At 37.9% G+C, this 20,531-nt stretch overlaps 1 protein-coding gene across 1 annotated transcript in view; it reads left to right on the forward strand.

Annotated features, from left to right (window-relative positions):
• The window catches only part of LOC139266916 (protein lin-28 homolog B-like), a 295,351-nt gene that overhangs the window by 3,454 nt on the left and 271,366 nt on the right, over positions 1-20,531 (forward strand). Inside the window, exon 2 of the mRNA XM_070884540.1 lies at positions 13,523-13,574. Within this exon, the coding sequence (XP_070740641.1) occupies positions 13,538-13,574 (37 nt within the window). The 5' untranslated portion in view covers positions 13,523-13,537. The remainder of the gene's footprint in view (positions 1-13,522; positions 13,575-20,531) is intronic.

The raw sequence follows: 20,531 nt of genomic DNA on the forward strand, positions 1-20,531 counted from the left end.
TTCATATAAAAGAAATTTTCAATAAAATTGGCTATAAATTGAAAGATACGTTTCATATTTAGTTCTGTATTTAAAGATGGAAGAAGTGGTACGCAAGATTAAACCGCTGTACTGCATTTCTAGTCTATTCTAATGTAAATACCAGACTGCAACATATTGTGCGCAATTTCCATTAACACTAGCAAAGATTACTGAATTTCAAAGTACTGTTCAGTTGACAATGAATTGTGTTTTGCCAATCAAATACATTTTTAAAGAAAAGAATGTGAATAATATGATGTAGGGATTCAGATATTTGAAATGGCAACTATTTTGAAGATTTATGGGGGTGGAGGGGGTGGGAAATAGGAGGATGGTTTTGTTTCCAAACATTCAAATGATTTTTGAACTTGACTAAACATCCAAGAGAGATAGCCAAATTGCACTTGATGTTCAATATGTCAGATGCCTTGTTTTTCTAAGTTTGTATTGGTTAAAAATCTAGGTCTATAATTTGTAACTTTTTATAAAGTTTTAATTTTAAAAATGTGTTTATACCACTTAACTTGATGTAGCAATTCAGAATTATAAAAAAGAAATAGTATATAAATCTTACTTTAAATGGAGGTCATGATATATATATATATATATTTAAGTTTGAGATAAGAATTAATAACATAAGTACGTAAAGAAAAGATAATTTGATGAATTAAGCCTCTGTTACTTTTATGAATACTTGGTGTAGCAATGATGTTTCATCTTGGCTACTGAGAATGTGTTTGTTTTCCTTATTCAATTGAATGCATGTTTCTGCTTTTATGCTTTAATTTTTGTGCACTGGTGTCCAGCATCCGATACTGTTATAGATCAAAAACTGTCTTGGTAATTTCATTAAATGTCAGATTGAAATTGTACGAATATGTTTGCCACTTAAAAGAGCTCATTAACCTCTTGACTACTGAAGTTTGTTAAACACAACTGAACTAAAATTGACACTGATTAAATTGACCACCTATTACTAAACCTGCCATATTATAATCGGTGTATATTGGAGACATAGTTTATTAATGAAAGTAAATTCATAGCTAATAAAAACATACAATTTGAATTTACTCTTTTTTTATTGTATAGAAATATTTAAGCTTAAATGTTGTGCAATTGTTATTAATCTTTGGAACCCCTAATACAACAGATATAATACAATGATAAGTTTCACTCCAGGGACAGCAGCATATTTTGGAATGCTTAGATGCATTTGTGTGGTGCTTGGTTTACTTAGAGAGATTAAATCACTGAAGGTTAAATGAACTGTGATATAAAGGTTTGGAAATTAGGAGATGAAATTCCTCCTGGTAATTTTATCAAAACGGTTGTTGATTACTAAATAGCATTTACCATTTTATATTACCAACTAATTTTTTTGCAAATTTGAACGAATTTATAGACATCCTGATTCAATACTGTGCTCTATAGCCAACTTTAAAAAAAATCACAATTAAACTGCAACTTTGTAAATTTCCTGTGGCTCATTTCAGCTTAAATAGTAGCATCATATTTTGGTCCTAATCTACTTTTTCTAACTTTAACTTTTCTTTACATTAACTAACAAATGAAAGTCCAAAAAAGCAAAAGCTTGTTTTCTTAAAAATGAGTTTGTAAAAACCTACTGCAGTCTATCATTAATAATTTAAAAACATTAATTAATTGTTGCTATTTATAATTGTAATTTAGAAGTACTATGGATGTAATGTCATAAATCTGAAAATAATTTTACTTTCAACTTAATAAAGAAAAATGATACAATATAAATAGGCAAATATATGTTTGTAGATGCTTATCTTTAAAAATCCAAAATGTTTTATCTAGTTAAAATGTTGCAGATATTATACCTTATGTAAAATTGTGCAATGAAACTATAATTCCATTCTGTTTATTAAAATAAATCTTTAGCTGATTATGGAAAAGAATACATTTTCTTAATTTTATAAACCAAAGAGCCAGACACCCAGCAAGAATTCCTCACAATATAAAATGTGATACTGCAAATCCAATTCTGCTGTTATTTCACTGCATGATGTGGAGGCTGGATTTGTTGATAAATAGCCTTTGGTGCCTCTGGGCTACATTTTTCTGAGATGGAAAGGAAATGGTGCAGCTTATGAGTACGGTTCCTTATATAGACTAGCACAATAACATTTTCATTTGAGCAGTTTATTTATCTCCTGAAACACATCACCTCTAGAAAGTAGTAATCATAGGGTTGTGTAACAATTAAAATAGTTAAACGTTTGATGATAATGAATAAATATTTGCTATCCTTGTTTAAACCTCAGCGGCTTATTTATTCTGTCAGGCATGGCAAAGCAAACCATTGACCTATCCTGGAGTGATTAAAGGCCCAGCTGGCAACCAGTGCAGAGAGTTTGCATCCCTGTCAGTTCACTCAGTCTCCTTATACATGTTTGATAAAATAATCAAATACAGGCTTTCTATAAATTTAATTTAAGCTTAATCATACATATAAACAACTGGCCTTGAGCTGGACATAACTTGCAAAAGTAAGGCAATATCTTGACGTGTACTTCCTATGACATAATGATTTTGTATGATGTCGCTGACCGGAGTGCTGAATCAAGACAGCTATATTGATCATTTCTGAATCTCACTTATTAATCCATACTTGGAAGGTCCATATAACTTCTGAGCACGGGAAGGCTTCCAGTAAGTTGCATATTTTTAAAAAATGCTTATATTCAGTATGTTAATTATGTGAGGAAAAGTATCTACAGCTAAAGACCACAGCTACGACATATTGCGTTGTGATGGTAATCTCACTTCAATCAATACCTTTTTGCTATTGATATCTGTGAAACTGTTACCTTGTTGGGGGGGGGGGGCAGAAAATAATGTGGGAGCTTTTATAACAAAATGAAAGTTTAAAAGATAAATGATGAGCTTATTCATTTGGATTGAAAGGAGGCAGGCCACGCGATGATGGGTTACAGCAAGGAAATTCTAAAAATTATAGTTTAATCATTGTTAGCAAAGCTTGTAATCATTTACCAAAATTAAATCTACCTTCTAGAGTAGTATGCTCAGATAGCTGCAGAAATCCATTTTGTGGACAAGCTTAAAATACATTTGTCTATATCAGCCGTATTGTCCAAGAAATTATAACACACATTTGAAAAGGTGAGAATCCTTCAATGTATCCAATACATTTTGTCCTAGAAGCACCATAATTCTGAAATCTATGCCAAAATGTATATTTTTATTGTAATATTACCAATTATAATGTTAACCTGGAAATTAATTGCTTTGTTTAAATATTTGAATTCTCCTAGAGTGATTTATTTTAAACCGTAAAAATGGTTGATTTTTCAAATTTGTCTTTGTGATGTGTTCCTTGATTAATATATTTTGTTGGTCATTTATATTTGTTGCACTAAATAGTGGAATAATTGTCTTCAATTAAAATATATCAAATGTAGTATTTTATGGTTATGAGAAAAGTGTATATTTTAGCACAGTTACATCAGATTAGAACTGGGTGGGGGGGGGGGGGGAGGGAATCTACCATTTAAAAAAAATGGAAACTGCATTTGACTTTCATAGTAAAGCATGTAATGGGTTAGTATAGTTACATGCATGCTGATGTCAATTGTCATTGAAAATCAAATAGAGCTGCTTATTGACATTCTGCCTCTAAAAATAGAGTCTGAGGATATGCGGGATCATCAAATTAAAGGGCATAGGTGACAAACCAGGTGGAAGGTCACTGAGCTCATTTTGAACAGGCCAGTACCAGTTTTCCCTTAGCTGAACAAAGGCTTAATTATGCAGCTTCGAAGCCTGTGATGACCAGTCACTGTGGTCAATGCAGATTGAACTGGCAGGATACAATTCTGCTGGGAACTAACTAATTGATGTCTTAATCTCTGCCTGTATTTTCAAATACAAAAAAGACCTTAAAAGGGTCCTTTTATTTAAGCACTGGACATTTATAACAAGGAAAGCAAATTTGTAAAAAATCTGGTTGAAAAAGTTGTAATTTACACCATCAAATCTTTCTCTGTTAATTTATTATTTAATGACAAATGCATATATAGCAAACTGTGTTCCATAGTTTAATGGTAGATAAAGATGGAAAGAAAAAAACACAAATAAAATCTGCAGAGAACCACAAAATGTTCCAATTGTAACCTAACCACACATTGCAGGAAATTAATAATGATTGAAAGGAAAAAACAATTAATTTTCAGTTCCTGAAAAATAAGAAGGATTTTTGTGCATGTTAAAATTGTGTCCATAAGACAAAGGTCTTCTACCAACCTGCCCCCGTCACACAGCACTGCCCCCCCCCCCCCCGGTTATCAAAATCCACGATGAGGCCTTGGAAAATGTGGACCATTTTCCATACCTCGGGAGCCTACTATCAACAATGGCAGACATTGATGACGAGGTCCAACACTGCCTTCAGTTTACCAGTGCAGCCTTCGGTCACCTGAGGAAGAGAGTGTTTGAAGACGAGGAACTCAAACCCGGCACCAAGCTCATGGTCTACAGAGCAGCAATGATACCAGCCCTCCTAAATAGCTCAGAGACATGGACTATGTACAGCAAGCACATCAAAACACTGGAGAAGTACCACCAACGTTGCCTCCGCAAGATTCTGCAAATCCATTGGCAGGATAGGTGCACCAATGTCAGTGTTCTCACTCAGGCCAACATCCCCAGATGCCTGCGAAATCCCTGGCCCAAGACCACCCAAAGTGGAGGAAAAGCATCCGGGAAGGCGCTGAACATCTTGAGTCTCTTCGCTGAGAGCAAGCTGAAACCAAGAGTCGACAGCGGAAGGAATGCGCGAAAATCCAAGCAACCCAACCTCCCGTTCCTCCAACCACCTGTGACAGAGACTTTAGGTCCTGGATTGAACTCGTCAGTCACCTGAGAACTCATTTTTAGTGTGGAAGCAAGTCATCCTCGACTCCGAGGGACTTCCTAAGAAGAAAGAAGAAAATTGTGTTCTTGTATATAGCAAATGGTCAGTGTTCTGGATATTGCTCTTTTGAATCTAAAATAGACACTGCCAAATGCAGCATCAATACTTAAAACTTTTCTTACTATCATTTGCAAAGCAAATAAGTTTACGGCAATCATACCAAACATTTCATCTATAGTGGTAATTGTGAATCAGTATATTAAATATTTTAAATCTCTTACAATTATAAAACAATTCGCTGTTGTAAGATAACCTAGATATCTCTTGGATCATTCAAATCAGATCTTTTTCTAAGATAAACCAGTGATTAAAACATTTAATTAATTCTGTTGTCCCAGAGTTAAAGTTTATTGAATAATTCTACAAATGCGAACAGTTTTATAATGCTAGTGGTAATCTCAAAAAATATATAAAACCAGAGAACAAAAAAATGAAAATATTCATTTAGATTTATTCCTGTGCAATAACAAAACATATAGCTTAACCTTTAAAATATATTTGTATTAATTTTCCATTATGATTGTTACAGCTTCCAGTGTTGAAATATGTTTAAAGATTTTGCAGTTCAATTGTACAAAAAAATTAAAGTCACAGAAAATAGGAAATAAACATTTTTATTACAAAGGAATTGTTAAGACATGGCTATCGAATTATAATACACACATATACACAGGCTGTTCATCTCACTGGCTAGCATTTATTTCTTATTTTTTTGCTACTCAATGCCTACTTTGAAACCATTGTCTCTTTAGGAACAATTAGGTGCTTAGATTAGCAAAATAAACCACACTGGCCTATATGCATGTACCAATAAACCATACAATTTATATAAAGTATAAAGGTCAACTAATGTAGACCAAAAATTAAATCAAATCAGAAATGAATGTTTTTGTGTAGAAAATAGTTCTGTGCCGATTGTTCTTTGTTTTTCGTATGAAAGGTTAACATAATTAATTTACAATAACAGTACATGTAAATATTAAAAGTTAAATCTAAATTTCCAAATGATTTACATTGGTAACAAAATGAATACAAAAATATTGTAAATTTCACTCCAATATATCGATTATTTCCGTGTTAGAGGTAGAAACATCTCAATTTTGCTACAAGTAGAAACAAATTCAGTCTCAAATATATATTTTTAAGGTTATTGCTACACTTGCATTCCAACAGTCCCTTAATAGTTCAGTACATATTAAATACTGTAAGATGTAATTTTCAATTACAATTATGAGCACTCATTTGTTAAAATGTTAATTATTTTTCCAATATAGATTGCGAAAATCAATAATCTAATTTCAACCACTCGAGCACATAAAGGACCAGAGTTTGAGGTTGTGTGAATAGTGGATATTGACATAATAGTGAATTAAAACAAAATCTATCAATATATACCATATCTACAGAATGTTGAAACATTTCCAAAAGTAGAATTACTTTAACCATGGATAACCACAAGACCATGAACTAAACCAATATGTGTTAATTAGTTGAATCTGCTTGCGAATAAAAAACACACACTGATGCTTGACAGATCAACTATTGTATCAATATGAAATACTATCTGTATTATATCTATACAAACAATTAAAATATAATTTAAAAGGTTACTTATTTTCTCTGTTATACATACATGTTTTATATAACATAAAAATGTATGTGTGTGTGTAAGAGAAAATAAGTAACACATATGAGAGAAAATAAATAACCTTTTAAATAATCCATGAATTATTTGAAATATTTGTTTTACTGACTAAATACAGCAAGGCTAAAGTTTGTTCTTGTTGTTTTTAATAAGGACTTCTTCCATAATTGTTAGAAAACTCCAAATAGAGCCAGCTCATTAGCCAATAGAGTAAGTGTTGAATCAAAAATTCATCACAAACAATGCAAGAAAGTTACATTTTTAAAATCCCATTTAGAGAATACAATCATCAATGGAAATACATAGAACATGTATTTAAAAGAAAAATCACATCATCTTGGAAAGTTGCATTATATATTAAATGCATAAGTATTTCAAAAGACCATTCAGTACTTGTAAAGTTACTAGTTAATTAACAGCATTATCAGGCAATCCCATATAAAGTATTACCCTTTTTCTGACATTAAGGAATATGCATTTGTAGAAAATCAACTTTAAACAGTAACATGAAGCCAGTTAAATATTATACTGATGCACTGCCTGCAAAAATGATGGTCACTAATTACAATTTACATTAGATAGTGATTCTGCATCAAGCTCTGCTCAATGGACTAAAATCTATAAATATTAAGATTTAAAGATTAATTTTATTTAAGTAAGATTTTATATGACAAATCTAAAATGTTATATTAGAAACGTAAATATTATAGTATTTGTAACTAAACATCTATTGCTTAAGCATGTTACATGAAAGTGCTTTCACTGATATTTCACCACATTCCCTCTAAGCACTAATCATCCTGTGGCAACTTTCTTCAGATAACCTCCTGTAAACATTTAATGCTGATTTTGTTGAAGTAAAGTTACAAAAACATTGTGTGTTTCTTAATGTACAGTGTTCTCTGAACTAAAACATTCAACTATATTCTGTAATTTATTTTAGTCATTTTGCACAGTGGCTCTACAACACATGGTCTAAAGCTAAACTTTTGACAAAGGAGTAAATTGCTTCAAGTTCCATAGTCTCAGCATTCAATTTCCATTTCCTGCAACATTAAAGAAACTTCCTGTCTCTCTTTTTGTTTGGTTTCACTCCTTTTAAAGCATATTTCCACTTTACAGAAAGTATATTTTGTCTAAATGATAACATTTTACAGCTTGTACTTCTGATTTGTCTTTGTATTCTTTTTATTTTTGATTCCTCTAAACCTGGTCTATTTTTCAAAATACTGGTTCTGGGCCATGCACATTTAGATTATTTTGCTGTGAATTGCAACTAATGTTAAAAATAAGTTTGTAAAAATGTTTTTAATATTAATTCTAGTCTTTTAAGATTTGCACATTTGATTATTTCCCTATAAACTACTGATGGAAAATATCTCCTGACAATTATTATATTACCTATATATTCTAATCATATATAATCTCAAAACCTCCTGTATACAACCAATTGTGCATATTAACATACCATTAGCTGTTATCACTTTTTGGTTACCCACACTACTCCAATAAAACTGGTACCTCATTATTTAAATATAATTTTTATTATTATATAAATATGATGGTAAGTCCTGGTAAACTTCATCATCATAGGCAGTCCCTGGTAAACAGCTGCAAAATAATCCCCATTAATGCACTTTGTTCTATTTCACAAGACATCAATACTTTTTTGTATGCATTGTACTCTGACATATTTCAACCTTCACCATCAATAGTGCATCTCAAAAATAGTTGAAAAGCACACAAGCAAGTAAAATGGTATAAAGGGAGTGATTTCCAAGTACTAATCTAATCGCTGGTGTCAGATAACTATAAAGTGAGCATCATTCTCAAATGTAATACTTTATTTGAATCCCCATGATTACATCCCTTAAACTCACTGAGGTGACTACTATTCTCTCTTATTTTAATGCAGAAGAGATACTACCATCCTCAAAGGTTAGGAGGAAAGAGGGCAGTGAAGCAAGATCAAGATGCTTGATTGGTTTGAAAACTCTGTATTTCACTTATGTAACTACATAGGCAGGAGTTGACTTCTCATAGGTACATTTCACTGTTGCATAATTTATCACAAATACCAGCAGTCCTAAAACATAGTGCAATATCCTTTTACATTTCTAATTGCTTTAAAATCTGACCCCAGCTCCTTGTCATCTTTTCTGCTTAATCCAAGAAACATTCCTTTAGTTTCTGAAATAATGTAGCTGACAAATTGGAGAGTTCACAATTTTTTTTTTAAAGTGCTTTTAATTGTCTGGCAGCAACAAATACACCCAGTTGGTTTAACAGTCAACCGTTGGACTTGTTGATGCTGAATATTTAAAATTAAAATCAGAGATGGGAAATTTTATACTATGGCTACTGTGTACATTATCTAAATTAAAACTTGCTTTCTTCTAGGATTGTATACACTGAATCAATAGCTCAAGTACTTTCCAAATGTATGCATTATTTTTGCTATATCTTGTATCTGTAAAAGATGTAAAATAAAATACTGCAATGTCTTCCCGTCCATCTGGTGGTTGTTTAAATAGCCTTGACCTTTATGTTTGAGGAGCACAGAGGATCCCAGGTTTAATCTCCATCTATGCAGTTTAGAGATCTCAGTAAAAGAATGAAAATTGGCCTTAGTGCCTCAAGGTTAGGGTGGGGGGAAATCGGCCAGGGTTCCTACTTGAGAGCATTATCGAATGACCGCTGGTGGAAGTGAGCATGTAGAGATATCACATGAGGATAGAGTTGGTCTTGGCTGCAAGTGGTTGAATAGCCTATTGAACTCATTGTCAATACTCACAATTTTAGAATGACAACTTGGGTGAAGTGCAGGAGTGTGACTAGCACCAGTGGAGCCAAATCCTACCTAGAAGTCTGCCTTCAGGAGAAGGGAGGAAATTGGTGGGGGAAGGAGGAGCATTAAAGCTTTGTAGAAATAAATCCTAATCAAAGTACATTTAATTACAACCGATCCATCTCTAAGTATGTTGTGTACTGAGAAAAAATTACAACAAAACCATTTAGGTAGCATTGTAACTAGATTTCATTCATGTATCTATAATGCTTTCTTCCTAAAATGTTGAACTTTGAAATTGTGCCCCAGTTTGATTGTAAGTAATAGATGACAGAGAAGGCAGAACAGTCAAAAACTTAAAACCCTGTAGTTCTCAGATCATTAAATCAGGTTGCATACATTTTTGTGTAGTAATAATAAATGATTGTTTAAACATATATTCTTCACCAGCTACCTTTTTGGTAATTCAACTGCCTTTAAAGTGGATAGTGGTTTATTGCATGGCCTTTAAGGGGGAAAAAATGAACCAGGGATAATTGTGTAAGCTCTGCTTTGTGATATGTTATCTTTTGACGCTGTGTATAAAATGAATTGTTGGGTGATATCTGATATACTCTGACTTTGGGACGTGAATTTATAATATACAATCAGCATATGCTGTAAAGAGTAAGATAGATAAAAAGTCAGATTCAAAAAAACAGCTTTTATTTTTTTTTAAATAGTGTAAACCTTTGAAATGAATCTCTGAGTTTGACTCAATGGGAGCTTTCATAGAAACATAGAAACATAGAAGAAAGATAGAAAATAGGTGCAGGAGTAGGCCATTCGGCCCTTCGAGCCTGCACCGCCATTCAATGAGTTCATGGCTGAACATACAACTTCAGTACCCCATTCCTGCTTTCTCGCCATACCCCTTGATCCCCCTAGTAGTAAGGACTACAACTAACTCCTTTTTGAAAATATTTAGTGAATTGGCCTCAACAACTTTCTGTGGTAGAGAATTCCACAGGTTCACCACTCTCTGGGTGAAGAAGTTTCTCCTCATCTCGGTCCTAAATGGCTTACCCCTTATCCTTAGACTGTGACCTCTGGTTCTGGACTTCCCCAACATCGGGAACATTCTTCCTGCATCTAACCTGTCTAAACCCATCAGAATTTTAAACGTTTCTATGAGATCCCCTCTCATTACAATACAAATTATTTGGAACTTGAATGGCAGATGTCAAGCTGCTTTGTCACAATGATGTAAACATCTCCAATCATCCATCATAGAGCATGCCTACCAACTAGGCAAACAAAAAAATCTTGTATAAAACAATCTGATTTATTACAGGGGGACTCTTAAAGTGACCATTTTAATGTCAGCACAGTAATTCGTTTAATGTCCACGATATGTTTAAGTAACATATCAACCTTAGTTTCTCTTAGCTGGTCTATTTGATGGCACGGTCATTATTTTGATAAGTATATACGTTAGTGCATTTAATACTACGTTAGTAACGTTTATATAGGAAACCGGCAAGTGCAGTAAAACTACCCTTCCACACGCCCACCCGCCCACAGTACAATACTTGTGTATTTATCTCCTTTTATAGAATGAGTAAACGTCGCCATAGAAACGGCAGCACCAGGATGTAGAACATTTAAAAGGGCAACAATCCTTTGCATAATAATTGATTTTTTTTTAAATCGCTTCTTTGCAATAGAATGACGTTGAAGCTGCTTATACGAACGGATAATTTAGATATGCATAGTAGTGTTTTGTCTCCCCCACCCCAACCACGAAGATAATCAAAGGTTCGGGTTTAGTCTGGGAGACGCAGAAAGAATCATAAATAAGGTATTGCTTTGTAACCTTGGTAACCACAAAAATAAGATGGGACCATGTAATTGAGTCACGAGATTCTCAGAGATGACAGCATCAAAGTAATATTGTAGGTAAAAGCTCACACATTCTGCAGTTAAAAAGCTACATCCTCTCCTCACTTATTTAATGTCACATAAAATAATGTAACGCCCTTTTACTTCACAATTCACGATTATTGGACCAGGTCTGTGTTTGAGTTCAAGAACTTGGAAAAAATGCCATTATTACCGGTGCAACTATGAAAGAAGACCTTTGAGTTTGCAGATTGAATTTGGAAGGGCAGAGTGTGAGTGAGAGCAGTAAGCCCAGCGGAGGCTTGGGGAGAGCTCGGCCACAGTCCGAGTTGCCCCCTGTGTTCAGTGAGGTCCCGGGGAAATCCTCCGTGAGCTGTTTCAATAACATATCAGCTCAGATTTCCCGCAAAATGATCATGCCGCACAAAAGGGAGTTTCGGCACGTTTGGAATGACATTCCGAGGACTCCTGCGAATTCGGACTACCCCTCCTCCCAGCTGGCCCAAATAGGTTGGCGGATGTATTGTCATTCATTTGATAATGCTATTGTATCTGATATTAAACGAGGCCGTGTGTAAACGTGCAAGAGAAGGCTGCTAGCGTGCAACGCCCACCGAACCAGTCTCTCCCCAGCTGATCTCCAGCGGTCGAGTCCTTTTACCATTTGTGGTGAAATAGCGTTCGCTCGGCCGAGCGGCACAAGGACGGATGTGCGCCCAACAAGCCGGCCTGGGCTGCCGAATCGCCTCCCCCTTACCTTAAATCGCCTGAAACCGCCAGGAGTGCTGGCTGGGTGGGTGAGTGTGGGGAGGGGAAGGGGGAGAGCTCCGAGTTTTGGTCTCGGCAGACAGGGCTGGGAGGGCAACTAACTGGGGTTTGTACATGGGAAAGTAGGGGGGCGGGGGAGAACAGATAACCTTCTGAACACACCTGACTACGCACAATAGCTTCCGGCTGATCCAATGGCTGTGGAAAAGCAGACGTCGCCTGTTGCCAGGTGAGTTCCTGTATACAACATTCTTTAAATAGCCCTGTGGAAACCCGAGCCCTCAGACTATCACACAGCGCCGTCTGCCTCACCAATGACACTTTCAAAATGGGCAGCAGAACTGAACCGTGGGTTCAAAAGGATCACGCTACAGCTATCTTGTAATAAGCATCTCTGCTCTTCTGAACAGTAGACTGACAGTGGAAGCTTCTTAACGTTGTAATCTTTAATACTTGATCGTTATGGGCAAATCCATATTTTTTTTTGTTCATGTATTCGACTTTTGATCTGGAAGATTATCTGAAAAATATATACAAGAAACCTACAAAATGTTCTATTCTCCTAATGTACTGGCAGCATAAACTAAGGAATAAAATTCAGCAAATCACCATTTTAAGCAAAATGTGTTTACGCGTTTAAGTGGAAGCTGGATAAACACATGAGGGAGAAAGGAATAGAAGGATATGTTGATAGGATTAGATGAAGAGGGGTGGGAGGAGATTCGTGTGAAGCATAAACACCGCCGTGGATCTGTTGGGCCGAATGGCCTGTTTCTGTGCTGTACATACTATGTAAATGCCACTTTAACACACACAAAGCCGTGCGTGTGCAAGTTAAAATGTGTCTTGTATGAGGCATACTGGAGTAGTTCAATGGGACGAACAGCAGAATCATTGCTTTTAATGCAAAACTGAGCTCTAGGACGTTGTTGCACCGAAGAATCGGCTCAAGTCGGGGAGTGAGTACTGGAACGCAGGGAGTTCTTGTGTTACACTCTGCTGGTAAAATATAATCCATTATTAATAGGCTGAAAGAATATACACCGCGCTTTCGCATCAGGGAAACAAATCCGTATGTCTTTCTCTCAAAAATGTGGCTGGAATGTTTGCCACACGATAGTGTAACGCTGGAAGCGGCCGATAGACACAGACTACAGCTTTAGAACTTACCGCAAACTGAACATTGTAAAACGCCTGGCTGTCCCCGAGATTGCAACGGGGTTTGCGAGAAGCTTGAATTGCACTCCGCCTATTTATATTTGGCACAGTTTAGTCCTTTTGTCTGTCTAGTGAGAAAGGTAATGGGAACATTCAGAAATCTTTGGGATGCAATGAGACGACAAGATTCCGCATCTGGAAACAAAGGCCACATTTTTTCATCTAACTATAAAAGTTGTGAACTGTGTGCAAATATTTATTGTCCTTTCATGTCAAACTGAGCAGACGTGTTAATTTCCAGGTCTCAGAGAAGAGGATGAGCTCATTCAAGATGGTTTCCTGTCCAGACTCAGGTTGGTCGTTCTCTTTAAATAACATTTGCTACATATATATATTATACGTGTGTGTGTGCCACCGAAGCACGGTGTAATCTGCAGCGCTTAATTCTATAGTTATAACTATTTTATAACGCAGATGATCTAACTGTGTGGTGGTCGATTTTCTGATCGTCCAATGCATTCATTCCCTGATGGTTGTCCTAAAAGTACGTGATGTCCTAAAATGCAGTTAGATGCTAACTGGTTTAATAAAGGATGCTAAGGCGTGTACAAAGGATTGGCCCAAAAATACATTGCAATGGACTATTAAATAATTCGCTTTTTAGTCGATGCTTCTTCAGGCTAAACTTCATTTTCAGAAGTAGTAAATTGATAATAGTACCTAAAAGCTTATAGGACCTTTCAGGTGACAACGGCATTATGGGCAACGTAGAATTAGCAGAACTATTGCTGACTGCGTATAACTGAAATGTATTTTCTCAAACGACATCACTGCTCCGCACTTTGTAAAATAATGTCGTTTCGGACACTTTGGGGAGGGTAGATGTGGGGGCGGGGGGGAGGTTTTTTTTCGAGGGGGGAATTAAGCACTGAAGCACACAGTATAAAACTTCAGCTAATATCCCATACTTGTCAGTGCGACAAATGTACAATTAACCAATTTGTGCAGTTGGTGAGTTCCAGTGACTTCTTGGCGGACTGGTTGTAAAGTATTCTAAACATACGTGTTACATACATTACTGTACTAAAATGGGTGCTGTCATTGGCAAGCAGTTTCGATTGAAGTGAAGATGTTGGGTCAGCCGCTGTCTGCTAGATACTCGACTGAACTCACCCACTATAGGCCAAGCACGCTTAATGATTTTTTTGAAAAACTTTTCGGTAAGAAAGACTGGCAGATAAAGTGAAGCCCATTTAGGATTCAGCTTGTGGGAACAGACTTTTGCCACAAATTGGTGTCATCCCAGACTGCGCTGTGTCCGCAACCAAATATTCCGGTTCCGCTCTTGTTGCTGGCTTTATCCTTGCATCCAAAATGCAGCATTGGAAAATAACACATTGCACAGGTGGTCTAACTGATCGCGGAGACTCACCGAAACTTGGCAATTGCACAGACCGCCTCTGTCCCGCGGTGTCAATCTATTGCGCTGGCCGGTAGCCAGAGTTCTTCTCAAATTCACTTTACAATGGACTTATATTGTCGAGTTATCGGGACGCGAGTTACATTGTCACTGTACAGCAGAAATAAGCTTAAAACTTGTGTTTCCGTTTGGAAACTGGAAGCGGAGAGAAGCTGGCGTTCGTTTCAATATTAGGATGGGGATGTTGGTGATTATTTTAAGATTCAGGTAAACTGACTGGCCTCTGTGTGTGTGTAAGAAATCGAGCGGAAAGTGGCAAGCAAGCAGAAATGTTAAAACTGGAACGGTGTGGCCAAAGTGACACCCGATATAGAACTCGTTTTGGTTTCTGACACGTATTACCCGACCGTTCACAACGAAAGGCTGAAACACGCACTGCGTGGAGTGCAGTTACTGGATATGTTTGGTGTGTGGAGCTGCCACAGCCAGTTAGCGAGACTCAGCGCTCGGCTCCGGACATCCCCAACACACAAAGCGGTCTGAAACCGTGTGTCGGTATATCAGTGAGGCCAACGTCGGACAACACTTATTTACATGGCAGTGGATGGCATTTTATAACCGGAATTGCACTTTTACTTACTGCGGTCCACGCCCTTGCCGCATGAAGATAAATGGGCCTTTTCCCCACTCTCGTGCACGCTCCAGTCTCTTCATCTGTCTTGTATTGACAACCGCACGACGAGCAGTCTCAGCACTCCAGCATCTCGGTCCAGTCAGTCATGAGGAACACACAGACAACGTGTGTGTGTAGAGTATCTAAAGGTGGTCCTTACTTGTCCGATGGTGTGCTGATGGTCTGATGTCTTGCTCCGGGCTGCGCATGGTCTGGAGCGGGCACACGGAGTCCATTGTGTTGACTCGATTCCAGCAGCATTCATTCACTCGCTCCTTCTCTCACTGACTCAGTCACTCCCTGCTCCAGCTCCAACACCAACCCCAGACATCGCACAACACTGACATCACCACCTGCCAGAGAGGGATTTCCTCGAGGCGCGTCACCCGACCAACACAGCCCTCTTAAAGAAGCAGGACCCATCCCACCTCACTTTAAACGGCGGTGATGACACGTTTTTTGAATCAGGATGGTTGATTCGTGTTACTTTTGATTTGGAGGGTGAGGGCAAGTAGCGTTCTCGGATAATCTCACCCTCTTGTTAGTGGCTTTTTTTTTGTGTGGACTAAACCAAATCTCAACAAATCAGGAACGAAGTGGTTCTCTGGCTCTCCTTGCAACTTCTATCATATATTTTAAGATTACTTTAAGAAAGGTGGAAAAGTACCTCGCATTTAAAGATTTTTTTTGTTTCTTAACGGGTGAAAGTGTTTGGGGTCAGATGTCGTCCTTAGAAGTAACAGAACATCCTTCCGCGAAGTTCTGTGGTGTGGGTACACTTGTTGGTTTTATTTTCCTCATTTTTTTAAATGGTCACCCTTAAATCAAGCCAGACGAAATTCAGTTCTTGACCAAAAAGGTCACCAGTTTAAGCTCCATTCCTGAGTGACATTTTACTCTTTCTCCTCTTAAGATAAATTGCCAACCAGACTCCATGATTTAGGGAAGCTCCCAGAAATGAATATCCCAGATGGGCATGAAAGCAATGTATTAGTACACAAAACCACAGATTGCCAGACCTGAATCCTAACCATGACTGATGTTCACACTCAGGTTTGCCCCAGATGGTGAGTTGTTGATCTTGCTTTTGCGACTGAACATTACACCAAACAATTAGTGCCTACATGATCAAAGGGAGGGACATTGCCTGACATTCAATTTAGTCGCAGTGTTAAGGCTGATTACAGAAGCACATTCATTTTCACGTCACCCAGATCAATGCGCAACTTCCAGCGAATGCAAATAAAGAAGTTAATTTGAATGGTACAGTCTTCAGCTGATGCTGGAGCAGCATTGAAGGTGATTGGTGTGTCTTAGTCCCTCTCACCCCCACCTGAAGGAGAAACTGATAATAGGAGGCATCATTTGGTGAGGTGTTTACAAAGGGAGGCAAATCTAATTCTGCAGCGTATTCCAGGTATTTGCATCATATTTATTTAACTCCCCATGCTGCAGTTATAGATATAGTCAAAGTTTGGGTTCTAAACGTTTGGTAAATTTATAATCCAACAGAAGAGATGGCGTTAGTTCATAAAAAGCCTGAATTAAGTATTCCGATATGGTAATCTGATAGTTTCAACAGCATCACTGGTGTGTGCTAAAAGACATATGTTGTGCAAACTCTGGACAAAGACCAAGATAATCAGTAGCAACAATAGCAAGATGGTATTGTTCTTGTGATGGAAGTTGTCAAACATTTGACTGTTAATCTGAAGTACAGCTTCATAAGTGCAATACATTACTGCATGCTTATGCAGTGTTTTCTTTTACTTTTCATAGTCTCAAAGTGTATATTCAGTGTATAAACTGAGATAATTAACAGGCTTTGATTAAAATAAAATCACCAATTGCCTATCAACATTAATAATTGCAGTGCACAATGTAAACGTGAGGGTGGAGGCAGCTACTGCACAGAACATCTCTGAAGACATTCCTTATTATTTAGGTGCAATAAGTTTGAGGTGTGACAATTTGAAGTGCATATAGGAGTTGGGTGGGGTGGATTGACCCATCCACCTCCACGGAGGTGTGTGGGGGGCCTGACCCATCCACCTCCATGGCACGAACCTGGTATTGCAGTACTTCCAGGAACGGTGCAGTGGCTCTAGGCCTTTTGGCTAAGAGCATTGGCGCAGAGTGAACCTTGATGTGTGCAAGGTGACCTCTGGCGTTTGTGATTTGACAAGGAATTGGAAAGATTGGCAACGAATAATAATTAAAAAATAAAAAAAATTGAAGTGCATATATTAACTGGGTTTCAGAACTATGCTTTCAAGTTGAAATGAGGTGCTATTTTTAATCTTGATGACTGGATGTATCAATATACTGAGTTAATGGTGGCTGAGAACATGTGTTTAATATTAGTTTAAGTACATTCATAAAGGGGTAAATGCAATTAATGAAACTAAGCTTGATATGCCTAAAGCAGATCACTTATTTTTTATGTATGTATGTGTGTGTGTGTAATTGCATTTTTTTAAATGTCAATATTCCTGTGCTGTCTGTTGCTGTACCCACTTCATAGTAGCCTATACATTCTCTGGTGCATAACAAAGAAGGTTGAGGTTGAATGGAACCATGTGAAAAAACTTCTCTGCTAATCGTAACCGTCCTCTTTTGTCTATTTGTAGTCTGACTTTGATAGTTGTAGTGAAATGATCATATTTATGGCTGAGTTTGGATAGTTTCCTAATTAGGATCCAAGTCTCAATTATGTATGGTTTGGCTCATGTTAATGTCGGCTGATCATTTTTGTTTCTTGGTGGGGAGGTGGTGGGGGGGGGCTGTGTCAATGAAATTCTAATGATTTTTACATTTGAATTCTGATTATTTCAGTGGATTTAAAAACTATTTTTCCTGATAAATTAGGAAGATTTTCTAGCGGGACTGTTTTTGTCGATTTGTATGCTAACTATGTAACGTTGACTCCCCCACTTTCTAAAAGTGCTGAGTCATACCATCACATGATTGCATGGGTGTCAACAAACCTTACCCAAGAAGCCATTCTTCATGTGTAAGCCTAAATAGTCATGTCAGCAGGCTATTTGACTATAAAGAGCATCACAGATAAATTCAATCCTGTACTTAACTGATAATCACACCCACATACATTCCAGCATAATCACTGAATAAGGTGCAGAAGCAGTAACATTCATCCAACCACTGGTCAAGGCTGCTGAGACCAATTTAAGTTCTTTTAAAAAAAATTAATTCATGGGCATCACTGGCAAGGCCAGCATTTATTGCCCTTGAGAAGGTGGAGGTGAGCCACCTTCTTGAACTGCTGCAGTCCATGTGGTGAAGGTGCTCGCACAGTGCTGTTAGGGAGAGAGTTCCAGGATTTTGACCCAGCAACAATGAAGGAATGGTGATATACTTCCAAGTCAGAATGGTGTGACTTGGAGGGGAACTGATGGTGTTCCCATGCACCTGCTGCCCTTGTTCTTCTAGTTAGTAGAGGTCGTGGGTTTGGGAGGTGCTGCCGAGGAAGCCATGGCGAGTTGCTGCAGTGCATCTTGTGGATGGTACATACTGCAGCCACAGTATGCCGGAGGTGGAGTGAGTGAATGATTAAGGTGGTGGTCGGAGTGTCAATCAAGCGGACTGCCTAGTCCTGGATGGTGTTGAGCTTCTTGAGTGTTGTTGGAGCTGCACTCATCCAGGCAAGTGGAGAGTATTCCATCACATAAACACTGTGGCAACAAGAGCAGGTCATCGGCTGGGTATTCTGCTTCGAGAGGAAGCCTTTCCACCATCTACAAGGCACACGTCATGAGTGTGATGGTATATTCTTCACTTGCCTGGATAAGTGCAGCTCCAACAACACTCAAGAACTCGACACTATCCAGGACAAAGCAGTCCCACTTGATTGGCACCTCACTCACCACCTTAAACATTCACTCCCTCCACCTCCGATGCACAGTGGCTGCAGTGCATACCATCTACAAGATGCACTACAGCAACTCGCCAAGGCTTCTTCGGCAGCACCTCCCAAATCCACGACCTCTACCACCTAGAAGGGCAATGGAACACCATCACCTGCAAGTACTACTACAAGTCACACACACCATCCTGACTTGCAAATACATAAGAACATAAAAACATTAGAAATAGGAACAGGAGTAGGCCATACGTTCCCTCGAGCCTGCTCCGCCATTCAATAAGATCATGGCTGATGTGATCATGGACTCGGATCCATTTCCCCACCCGCTCCCCATAACCCCTATATCCCCTTATCATTTAAGAAACTGTCTATTTCTGTCTTAAATTTATTCAATGTCCCAGCTTCCACAGCTCTCTGAGGCAGCGCATTCCACAGATGTATAACCCTCTGAGAGAAGAAATTTCTCTTCATCTCTGTTTTAAATGGGCGATCCCTTATGCTAAGATCATGCCCTCTAGTTCTAGTCCCACCGCATCAGTGGAAACATCCTGTCTGCATCCACCTTGTCAAGCCCCCTCATAATCTTATACATTTTGATAAGATCGCCTCCCATTCTTCTGAATTCCAATGAGTAGAGGCCCAACCTACTCAACCTTTCCTCATAAGTCAATCCCCTCATCTGTGGAATCAACCTTCTCTGAACTGCCTTCAAAGCAAGTATATCCTTTCATAAATATGGAAATGCAGTATTCCAGGTGTGGCCTCACCAATACCTTATATAGCTATAGCAAGACTTCCCTGCTTTTATAATCCATCCCCTTTGCAATAAAGGCCACGATACCATTGGCCTTCCTGATCACTTGCTGTACCTGCATACTATCATTTTGTGTTTCATACACAAGTGCCCCCAGGTCCCACTGTACTGTAGCACTTTGCAATCTTTCTCTATTTAAATAATAACATGCTCTTTGATTTTTTTCTGTCAAAGTGCATGACCTCACACTTTCCAACATTATACTCCATCTGCCAAATTTTTGCCCACTCACTTAGCCTGTCTATGTCCTTTTGCAGGTTATTTGTGTCCTCCTCACACATTGCTTTTCCTCCCATCTTTGAATCTTTGTATCATCAGCAAACTTGGCTATGTTGCACTCAGTCCCTTCTTCCAAGTCGTTAATATAATTTGTAAATAGTTGGGGTCCCAGCACTTATCCCTGCAGCACCCCACTAGTTACTGGTTGCCAACCAGAGAATGAACCATTTATCCTGACTCTCTGTTCTATGTTTTTTAGCCATTCCTCTATCCATGCTAATATATTACCTCCAACCCCACA

Source organism: Pristiophorus japonicus, chromosome 7, assembly GCF_044704955.1.
Source record: "Pristiophorus japonicus isolate sPriJap1 chromosome 7, sPriJap1.hap1, whole genome shotgun sequence".
Lineage (NCBI taxonomy): Eukaryota > Metazoa > Chordata > Chondrichthyes > Pristiophoridae > Pristiophorus > Pristiophorus japonicus.